General features: G+C 33.6%; 1 protein-coding gene across 1 annotated transcript in view; it reads right to left on the reverse strand.

The window, feature by feature from the left end:
- The window catches only part of Cntn6 (contactin 6), a 211,805-nt gene that overhangs the window by 47,596 nt on the left and 151,650 nt on the right, over positions 1 to 12,559 (reverse strand). The window contains exon 10 of the mRNA XM_038319610.1: positions 5,192 to 5,319. Coding sequence (XP_038175538.1) covers positions 5,192 to 5,319 — 128 coding nt within the window. The remainder of the gene's footprint in view (positions 1 to 5,191; positions 5,320 to 12,559) is intronic.

The following is a 12,559-nucleotide window of genomic DNA, read 5'->3' on the forward strand; positions in this document are numbered from 1 at the left end:
ACATTGGACATCTTGGAAGGATCTTGCAAGGCAGCTGCTAATTGCATTCACAGTGTCTGAATAGAAAATTGCCTCATCCTGTTGCATTAGCGAAGTAGAAATTTCCAGACACACAGCGCAGATAACTTCAGAATCCTCTTAACACAGATAAGCCGCATCAGCTAAACTGAAGATGGAAAATATCTCGCTCTTGTAACCATTATCTTTAACATGTTATCTAACAGCAGCATTTCCTGCATGACCGAAGCTGATACATAAATTCAAAGGGATATGATTGTTTTATCAGCTTGATTGAAATTTCTTATTTGTTACTCACCACTGTTATCATTACATTCACTAGAATGTGCTCATTTGGATTCGAGAAATAAAATCTTTGATTTTGTAATGACCATCAGATGGACATTATGTATCAGATAGCACACATACTTACAAATGCTAAGCCATCTTAGAAGGAAAGAAAATGGTTAGTACAATATATAGTATTTTTTTCAGACCAAGGTTCCAGATTTATAGATTGTAAAACGGTAGATTTTTTGTTCTTTGTTTTGTTTTTGTTTTTGTTTTTTTGTTTTTGACAGTGCCACTGCCAATGAAAAGAAATGAAAAGCAGTAGCCTAGTTGAGACAGAATTATATGAAAGTTGAACAATCTAATCAAGGATATATTTCACACGTCAATGATAGTTTATTAAAACTGCTTGTAAATACACTATGTATATATTTTGTATATATCTGTAATTTTATTGTTGTATGAATGGATATAATTTTCTGTAAGTTCATATTATGTAGTATTTTCTGTTATTGGTAAACAAACAAAAACTCAAATTCCTTTTTTGTGAGATTACATATTTTCTAAAAATTAAAATAAAAAAATCTAACAAATATCATTTCAATAGCTATATACAAATAAATAATAACTTGGGGTGGGAGAGATGGCTCAACAGTTAGGAACACCGGTTTTTCTCCCAAAGGACCCAACTTTAATTCCCATTCCATATGGTACCTCACAATTATCTGTAACTCCAAGATCTCACACTTTCATACCCTCACACAGATATACATACTAAATACCAATGCACATAAAATGAAAGTAAATAATAATTAGACAGCCATACATATTGACATCAGCTACATTAACAGTGGCACGTTTTCTGCTGGTCAGTCAACCTCCAGTGCATAAACATCAAGACAGAGCCAGGTGGTGGTGGCATACATCTTTAATCCTAGCCCTTGGGAATCAGAGACAGGCAGAATTTGTGAGATCGAACCCAGCCTGGTCTACAGAATGAGTTCCAGGACAGGTGACCAAGCTACAGAGAAACTCTGTCTCGAAAACCAAAACAAACAAACAAAACAAAAAGAACAAGCAAGCAAACAAAGACCCCACTAGGACAGTGGATTTTCTTCATAAAGTTCTCAGATTTCCTAAAGCTTTCTCTTTACCCTCGTATGTTAAGTCATATTTACTTGAAACCAGAGAATATAAAAAATCCAAAATGGAAAAGGTGAAAATATTTAAAAATTTGCATTCACGTTTTCTTTTTTTCTTTGCTGTGAGTTGTTTTCTAAAGGTTGGATTCTGAAATAGTCAAAACTGTCAAATTTTAGAGAAAATAATCCAGTACAGCAAAAATTTGTGGATATATTTGCAGAATAACCATATCAAGCTCTATAACTGGGCACATGAAACAGCTGTTAGTGCTGTAGTTCTTGGAATTCATCTCAGATTAAAACATAATTGTTCTTTCCCTATTTATGTTACTGGACTAAAATGGAAAGTAGTGCCCTGACTATCAACACAGTAGGTTAGTGAACTATATAGTCTGTAAAAAGACTGACGTGTAGAAGGATGCTTGGGTCCATTAGTGACAAAGTGAACAACGTGGAAGGATGCTAAAAGCCATACTAACAGGACTCCTGTTTGAGACATACCTTCTTGACTTCACAAGGAAGCTGCCCTCTTGATACCTAACAATGTGGTTGCTGAAACAAGAGTTACCTGTTGACCACACAACCACATGTAGGGACAAAATTTCATAAGGTGCCATCTCTGAAAAAAAGAGCTATATACAATCAGTGGCTGGTGAAAAGAGAAAAATTGTTTATTCCCCAGGGCTTTATAGGTTATTCAAGGGCAAGTGGTCAGCCCTAGAAACGTGAACATAAGACTAATATTAAATAGACTCCATAGGTTATATATAACAATGGTAATCATAGAAGAACTCATGAATTCAAGGGAAATTGGCGAACACAGGAAGAGTCAGAGGGGTGCAAATGATGGAAATACAGTGTACTCATTTATTAAATTTTTGAAAACTTTAAATTAAAAAATAACAAGTCCAGTAAACAGTAGTAGACAAAAGGATAAGTCTGTTCCCATTGTCTTTTGTTAAAAAAATGAAAATAATCAAATATAACCGAGACTTTCTTTAGGAAATAGAATATTTGTGGATTACAGTGGGGCTGTTAGCAATGCCCTCACATAGGGATTAATTTTTTTTTCTGATTACAAGAACTAGAAACAATTTCCACAGAACACAAAAATAAAAAGACTTCCACTGTGATCATCAAAACAAAGCACATTCCAGACAATTCTAAGTAAGTCACTCTTCATTTATTTACATTAACTAATACTGTGCAGTGAGCATTGCGATATTAAAGATTTTGGGGACCTTGACTTGGAAGAAGCCTTTCCTTCAGTTTGTCTAGCCAGAAACCATTTCTTTTTTTAGCTCTTGGAGTGAGGAGATGTAAGGTATTTTACCAACAAAAATCGTCTGCCCTACTTTGATGTATTGAAGGGTAGATCAGTTTAATTCCTCAATATTCCACACAAATTGATTCTCATAGAATAATGTTGGTGATGGCCATTTGTTCATTTTCCCAACTGCCCAGACTCAAAATAATCACACAGAAATCTGTATCGATTGCCATACTGTTTGACCAATAGCTTAAGAATATTTCTGGCTAATTCTTATATTTAAATTAACCTATCTTCATTAATCTGTGCATCACCATGAGGTTGTGGCCTACGGGGAAAATCTTGCTGGGCTCCAGCAGAGGTATGTATTTCTTGTGGTGACTACATGGCTTCTCCCTTACTCTGCCTACTCTCTCTATATATAACTCTTCTGACCTAGCTTTATTATGTAAAGCCATTGGCTGAAAGCGGCTTTTTAAATTAACCAATAAAATCAACACATATACAGAAGGACTTCGCACACCAGAATACATTGCTACTGTTGACTTCTCTACTACTCATGGGCTTCTCTATACCTGCAATATTTAACTACAATAGCATGACATTCTCCACCATGCTTTATTTATCATCTGTTATCTTAAATAAAAATATACTTTCTGAACAGCCTTAATTAGAAGTGATACAATAAAACTTATTTTTCTCTTCCATAACATGTTGTTTCTTCAAATATAAAGCATGTTTCAAATATAAAGCAGTTTTATGCATACAAGCACTGGAAATTTTGTTACAGAAATACCTTCCTATTCAATAAAACCATAACATGTGTCTTGAAACACTAAGTCAATCTCTGTTTTACACTGATGACAATGCAATCATAAGAATGATGGTTTATTTTTGTTTGTTTTTGAAAATGTGCTACACTGGTGGGATTTTTGACAATGATTCTTATCAGTTACATTTTCCCAGAGTGTCTCAACAATTGTCTACAGTATATCATACACTTGAGACAAGTTGGCAGAAACACCTTCCTGGGATAAAGGTGAGTATTTTTTGAGTTATTTTAAATGATAGTTGAACTTAGTTACTAACTTCTTTTTCAGTAATATATTTATTTTTATACAGAAAATACAAGAAAATAAAATTGCAGAATCGAATCATTTGGGTTTAATTAACTGCACACACTGCTTTACTGAGCCATTTTTATCATCTGGGAGACAAGAAATAATAGAAGTGACATGGCTTACAGTAAACATACCATTTTCATGAGCTGATATTAAATATAATAAAGTAGCAAAAGTAGAGAATAGACAATCCTGATTCTAATTATGTTCCTTGGTGATAAATGAACGTGTGTTTGAGTTGATATTAGCTTAAGACTTAACAGTGGAATATGCAGTTTCACCTTGCCAAATCATACAAGATTGTTTGCTAGGAGGGGGATATGGTATCTCCTGTGGACAATGTAACTTTGATGTTTTTCTTTGAAAAAAATCTGCTAGCCAGGCGGTGGTGGTACCTGCCTTTAATCCCAGCACTTGGGTGGCAGATGAGGGTAGATCACTCTGAGTTCGAGGCCAGCCTGATCTACAAGAGCTAGTTCCAGGACAATCTCCAAAGCTTCAGAGAAACCTTGTCTCAAAAAGCCAAAAAAAAAAAAAATGCTTCTTGTTTTTGTGGGTTCACAAACTCCATCTTTTCTTACTTATGTACCAAGAGTTGTTTAAACAAATCAACATGTTTTATATTGGACCATCTTAGATACACAGCATTATGACTTGAATGAGAATGCCCCTGTATCTGCCATAGGATCAAATATTTAAAACTTTGTTCTTAGTTGGCAAAATTCTTTTGGAATGATTATAAGGTAAGGCTGTTTTGGAGGAGGCTTGCCTGGGGATAAACTTTAAGGATTCAAAAGGCTTGAGGTATTCCCAATGTGTTCTCTGGGATGTGAACTTTCAGCTTCTGTCCCCCACCTTGCCTGCCTGTGTATTGTCATGCTCTCTGCCATTATGGTGATGGACTCCTATTTCCCTGGAAACAAGAAAATAAACCCTTCATTCATTAAGCTGCTATGGTCATGGTGTTGCCTCATAAAAATAGAAAAGTAACATGTGGAAAATGTTCATACAAAACAAGAGCATCTGAATGGCATTTAACCAAAAATTGGGGCTACCTGTGAATTGTATCAAAATGTCTATGATCCCAAACACTAAGACATGTGGAGAGTTTTAATATTCTGAAGCAGATATTAACACTGCAAAAATCATACATTGGCATTGTTAACTGCCAAAAAATTCACATTTATCACAGCATTACCTTCCTTCAGTTGGCATCCCATTAATGAATGTGGTAGCAGAACTCTTAAGTAAACGTTGGACTAAAATGTTCTACGCATACAATATGTTACCAGTATGGTATGGTAACACTAGTCAAGATATGCCTAGGTGACTGTAATATGTAACAAGGCCCCCTGAAACCAAAAAATTACCTTTCACGATGAGACTGCCACTACTTTTCCCACTGCCAAACTGATTTGTGGCTACACAGGTATAAGACCCAGCATCAGACCTGGTCACGTTGCATATCTTAAGGCTGCCATCCTCCAAGATAAATATTCTAAAAAGAAAATATACAATGGAAGGCTATTTGATATGAATAAATTATAAATATTTTCAAATGCTATTTAAATGATGATTATATAGTAATAATCATTTACTATTATCATGCTCTTAATTTCAAAACATCTTAAACAGCATAAATTCTTATGATTTTGGGTACAAATATTATATTATGGCTTGAATTATTACTGTTTATTTCAGTGTATATTAAAAATCAAGTAATTGAGTACCTGATAGTCCAACATTCAATTGAGGAATGAATAAGAAATGTAAGCATTTATCATACATTTGAAATAGTCAACTGCTTTTGAAAACTGCACTTGGATTCGTAAAAATGGAGTTCAACCTTTACATTATAGTCAGTGTATTCATAAAGCAAGTTTACATGGGCTTTTAAATCACCAAACAATATGCTGTAAACCATGAAATTCTTTGCCTCTGCGAGACAGTGGGAAGGACCATCTGTATGGTTCTGTGAGCAAGGGCCGGGCTTATTTTGGAACACATCATACCAGAAAGTAGCAGAGTAAAGTATAATCATGAATTATTCATGTACCATTTGCAATTAAATATTCTTTTAGCATATACTACACAGAAGATGAAACATCACAGATTCCAGTCTTTCCAGAATGGTTCCTTCAAGTTTTCTCTGACATTCAGAAGTATCTACTCAAACATCATAATTTATTGTAAATAGAGAAAACCCAAGTTTATTCTTTCTTTCCTCAAAAAATATTTTTATTAGAGACAAAATGGGAACAAATAAAACATTTTTGCTGGGACACATACAGATATGAGCCTGTTACACCTTGTATGAAGGTCAGAGTTTGAACTTTTTGATGTTCAACAAGTTTTGCTCTTTTAAACTTGTTGACAATAGTTGTACTACAAGAAAAGATATCCTGACCTAGAGTGTTGTTGATTGTGTTTCTTGGACATTATGATGGCCTATAGAGGTGAATTTGCTCCATCCTGACCAAAGATGCAAGAATTCAAGCATACTTCTGTACTCCTTTATTTAAAACAGAAGGTTTGACATAGGGAGTGACTGTCTACATGATACTTGGTCTAGGGTGTGTTTCACTGCATATTCCTGTCCCAAACATCAAAACGTTTACTCGGGAAATAATGGTTTAATGTCTCAAGTATAGAAGCAAGTAACTGTTCTGGTTGTCCTTTGTGTCACGTTAAAGTAGTCTTTGCCTTTTTCCTCCCATTTGTATTGGGATATAAAAACCTATAAAAAATAGTCTGGGCAGTGGTGGTGCACGCCTTTAATCCCAGCTCTCAGGATGCAGAGGCAGGTGATATTTGTGAATTCATGACCAGCCTGATCTACATGAGCTATTCTCAGGACAGTCTCCAAAGTTGCAGAGAGACCCTGTCTCGAAAAGCCAAATAAACAAAACAAAAACAACAACAACAAAAAAAAATGTGGGCAAATTCAACACTAAGTATTTGCTGAGTTACCTTCGCATTACTAGTCTGTGTCTCTGAGTTTCTTTCTTACCTCTGTTCTACCTACCTAACATTTCTAATCTTCACATTCCAACTCTGGAACATACAAACCTGTCATGGCTAGGATCATAGCAGAAGTGACCTCCCAAAATGGCTTATGACACATTTTTCCAAATTTAGGTTTCCATTTCAACGGCATATAAATTTATTTATCAATGTTACAAATGGCAGTTTTTAAAATAATGGTTTCCATTCAGAATTCAGAAAGAAAGTAGCAACAAACTAATATTGGTGACGACTGTTCTCAAAGAAAGATGGGAAGTCCATTTGCAATCATGTCATATCTATTAACTATAACAAAATGGTATTTGTAGAATTGTAAATAGATCATTGTTTCTAATATGTGCATGACACAAAATGGTGCTAATATAATTAATTACCCAATTTGAACCATTGTGAATATTAGCCAACTAGAATTTACATGAAATCAGTGTCTGATGCTGGGCTTACTACTGAGGAAGAATTCCAAATTCCTGTCAGTGAGCAGAAAAGGAATTAGAATGTTCTAGGCTATGAAATTTATGACATTATAGCATTCCTTCAGAGTGGGTGTAAATTATATTTCTGATTTCTGAAGCATCTGGTTTAATAAATCCTTATTCACCTTAAGAATTGCAAAACTACATCATTGACAAAGTAGCAAACTTATTCTTGTATACAAAAATTATGCCTTTGGCCGACTTAATGAGAAAAGGTCAGAGTAAGAAGCAATGCTGTGCCTTCTTTACTTTTAGCATTCAGAGACTACTAAAATCTTTTCCCACAGCCTAAAATCAATATTGCACAATAAACCATTTTACATTATTAAAAACAGTATGCTGCTGCTAACAATAACAAAACACTCCTCAAATACAACAAGAAGAAAGAACAAGAATACAGCCAACCATAATCAAGTTATAGTGAAACTGATATTTATAGGTAAGGGCAAAGGCATACTATGAACTGATGAAACTTTACTTCACAATTTGACAATACTTTCATAGAAACAACATTGATATTTTACTATATATTATAAGAAAGTTTCATTGTCACATACAGAAAGGAATTTAAAATATATTTATACTATACTTAGGTTTCCTTAGCCTTTAAAGAAAAATATACAGGCATATATATATATATATATATATATATATATATATATATATATGTGTGTGTGTGTGTGTGTGTGTGTGTGTGTGTGTGTGTGTGTGTGTATGGATGTCAAATCAGGAAGAACATTCTGATAATAAAAATGGAAATTTGAATAGTCAGCTAACAGAGTATAATTATAAAGAAGAATAAAAAATAGTAATCATTTGATTGACTATAAACTTTTTAATTTCAGACAACATCCATAGAATACCAATAATGTACATTATTGCAGATATATATGAACTCCATAGAATTATTATGAAAACTTAATTCATTACATGCAAGTTATTCCTGTCATTCTAATTCAGTTCAGTGATAATATTTTTATTTGGGCCTTTGCTTTGTGCAATAGTTAAAAATATTCTCTCAGATACATTTTTTTGGTTATGGCTGGTTCTTACTCTCTTGCATCTGTTTGGATCCATCTATTTTTTTTCTTGAATCAGTCATGTTTATCTATTCCTGGACTGTTTCTGGTTTTGGTGTCATCAAGTTTTGACACTTGACTTGTGTCTCTACATTTAAAGAAAAACATTATTTCCCTCATGTCTTTATTTTCAAGTAACCTATTAACTTGGGATATTCAACCCATCATTTAATTAAATAGAGACATTTCCCACAATTTATTTAATATGAATGTTTTATTATTTAAATAAATTGTACATTATGACATTTATATTTAAAACATGGTGCAAGAAGTTGACCTTAACAACATTCACATGTATAGGTGTAGCATTACCATGCAATTTACAGAAAAGGGAATAGGTAGTAGTTTCCTGTAACCAAAATATCCATTTTATTTAATAATTTGTACATAATATAGAAATTCAGTACATCTAACCATGCTTGACAGCAAAAGATAGTGGGTAGGTTGCTACTTGGCATATAAAAACTGCCACACATGAAGACATAGCAAGGTCAAGGCTTAAGCAAGATTTTACCAAGCAACTGGACATGCAACATTTCTATCTTTTGAGTATCATAGAAGAATCATAAGCAAATAAAGCAATAAAAAGTTGTAATGTCCTTCAGGCTCCTTCAAACCATTAGTCTTCTGCCCCATGGGCTATTGTAAATAACAAAGCTGGGAGGCTCAACAACATAGCAAATAACCAATTAGAGTTCAGTTATCTGGAACATGGACATCAAATTCTCAAAGCAATATATTGATTTTCTTTTTTGCCTGTTGTTTTGTTTTTGCTTTTGTTTTTTTTTTTTTTTGTATGTTTGTTTCCCTAAAGAGAATGTGGTATCTATTATATAATATAATAAACTGTATAAATAAGAATAATATTTACATATATTTTATAACTCTAATTTATTATTATGTAACAAATAGCCAATTCCCTTAAATATAGAAAACAGGCCTTTATATATAGACTCTAATCTGAGGTAAAAAAGAGTCTGTATTTTTTTGTGATAGTCTATCAAGATGTAAAGACACAGAAGAATAGCAACAGCTAAATTTCTTAAAATAAAGGAAATTAGGACATTGAGCAATTATAATTTCTTATTGCTGAAACTAGAGCAATACTGCTATTTTTATAGTCAGATTATTAACTAGAGTATTGCTTCTGGTTCTGTCTAAAGATAATACTGTAGACCATGAAATTTTAATTGACTGTCTAATTTTACTGATATCTGGAAAATGTAAAATAGATTGGAATGAAATGAGTTAGATGAGAGGCAGAAACTGTGTATAAATTTTATTCTTCACAATTCAGCCTCAAAGTAAAATGTCCCTTTGGAATCCATTTTACATCAAATATTGATATTGCATTTCAAGGTTTTTTCAGCTGATCACTATAGTTAAGGTATGGTGGAATATCTATGCTAAACACATTATCAATTAATAACCCCTCTTTAAGAATTCATCACTTAACAAGTTACCTAAATGGCTAGCATTCTAATTGACTAAAAATTAAATACTAAAACACACATGAATCAATAAAAATAAAGATTATCTTTCCATGTTGACAGAGGTTTCTGTTCTGCCCAATCCTACAGTCACACACACACACAAAAATAAAAAACCACATATAGGTCTACATTAATTATAAACAGGGGGCCTAGTAACTTAGGAAGAAAAAAAACTAAACAAAAGAGTCAGATTCAGAGTTCCTGTTTTGGAAAAAAATGGGGAAAAGGGTAAGTACTGTGGAACTTGTACCCTATAAAGATTTGTCACTTGTATTAGTTTAATAAAACTGTGTTGGCCAGTAGCCAGGCAGGAAGTATAGGCAGGACAACCAGGAAGGAAGTATAGGTGAGGAAGCTAGAACAGGAGAATTCTGGGAAGAGGAAAGGCTTAGTCTGCAGTTTTACCTAGACACAGAGGAAGCAAGGTGAGAGTGCCTCACTGCCAAAAAGACACGTGGCTATCACAGACAAGAATTATGGACTAATTTAAGATGTAAGAATTAGTTAATAAGAAGCCTGAGCTAATAAGCCAACAGCTTACAATTAATGTAGGCCTCTGTGTGTTTCTTTGGGACTGAATAGTTGCAGGATCTGGTGGCAGAGACACCTCTGTCAACATTTTCCTAGTCTTCATGTCAACTACTTAAATGGCACTAATGATAGTAGAACAGAGAGACTATCTGGCACCTCTGGGCAGGATAAAATTTCAGAATTAATTAATTAGAACCTAGTTTATATTCTCATGGAATAATTCATATAGCAAAATGTGAATAAAACTAAAAGAGAGATGTTAAATTGCAGTTGTTGTCACAGGGACCGGACTGAAAGGCACATAAACATACTGAGTGACACAGGTCATCTCCTGCACAGCACCATATACCTGCTATCTAAACCAGTATCCAAACAGAAAGAAAGATATGCAGGGAAGTTCAGGAACATTTATGAGCAAATATTTTATTTACCTATGCTCTATTCTTCTAAAATTTGAGAAAAAGTCTGCATATATGGGCATAATTACACATATATAAATACACACACATCCATATATATACTCATAAAAAGTAGAGACTTGAAAGACCCATAGGGGAGTTATGTTTTCAGAATTTCCAACAGAAGTTTAACTTTTTTTTCTGAAGAGCCAGAAAAAAAAATAAACCACCTAAAATCTTCTTTCCACATATACCAGCTTGTGGCTCCACTCTGCTTGTCTGAACCTCCGTTTCTACCATATGTTTCCAAAATGCCTTAGGAATCTCCCATATTCTCTAATGTCCTGCATCATAGGTCTATATAATATGATCTCAGCAGCAAAGTGGATGCTAGGCAGATGAGTTCCCCCACCTTTTCTTTGTAGACAGTGCCCAGATGATGTTCCTCTACAGAATCTCCAGGGACCACTGATGTGGCTGGAAACCTAATGTCTCCATGTTTTGAAGTGAGGTCTGGTAGGGCAGTAAGAAAAGATCTTCTACAAACTCTGTTTTCACTACTCAGTCATCCTTCCCTGAGCAAAGGACTAATCTCTCCTTCCTTGGAAATTATGACAAGGAATACAGATATCTCTAAGCCATCTTGTCTACAGTTCACAGTATGATCTTCTTCATTCCTAAAGAGTGTATTACTATTTCACATCAGTAAACTGTGACATGGGTGTTTTGTTAGTAAACTTACTAGATCTAGTCAAGCCTGTGCAAGGGCTTCCTCTACTAAAGCATGGCTGAATAAATTTTGTTTTCATTTTAAAGAAATTGCTTGCTCTCTGCATCTAGTGGACAATCTAAATTTACATTTTCTTTGAAACAGGTGGCATTTGAATGAGAAGACAATTTCTTATATATGTGTTTGGGATGTTTTTGTAATGTGTGTGAATGGTGTGTGTATATGTGTGTGTGTGTGTGTATGTGTGATATGTGTGTATGATGTTTACTGCATGTGTGTTGTTTGTGTAGTAAGTTTAGTCTGAGATATGTATGTCATATACATTAATATGTATGGTAGATATTAATATGTATGTTTCTATATTAATATGTGTTTGTATATACAGTGTGTGTATTATGTGTTTATTCAAGAAAAATAATGATGGCAAGTTTATAGATGCTCCATTTCCATAATTAGTTGAATTTTATAATGTGTGCAATTAACAGGTATTTCAAAAATTATGCATTTTTATAATGTTTAATCTTCTTTATCCTTATTGGTAAAGGCCATTTTTAATTTACTGATATCATTAATAATTCAATATACTAATGAACTTGCGCATTTTGTTTAAAAAATAAATAAAAATAAATAAGTACTAAAGTGCTTATTCAGTTAATGGGTCACTACCTCTTGTGGCTGTGACATTTTTCTATGTGGTTGAGGATGACCTTGACTAATGATCACCCCACCTCCACATCCTTGTTATAGTTTTTACAAGTCTGTCTTTGTTCTTAGTTTATACAGGGATGGGATCAAATCCAGAACTTTATTCATGATAAATAAACAATCTTCCAACTATCGATTCACTACTTGCTGATTGATTTCTATATGTTTGTAGATGGTAGCAGGAAAATTGAAAAATAGAATTATTTTAGTTTATATTGTATATTATTTGCATCAAGGAATTAAATATTACAACACAATCCATTACAAAATATCTTTAAAAGATCTATCTTTATTATATTTAATTT

This window comes from Arvicola amphibius, chromosome 2, assembly GCF_903992535.2.
Source record: "Arvicola amphibius chromosome 2, mArvAmp1.2, whole genome shotgun sequence".
NCBI lineage: Eukaryota > Metazoa > Chordata > Mammalia > Rodentia > Cricetidae > Arvicola > Arvicola amphibius.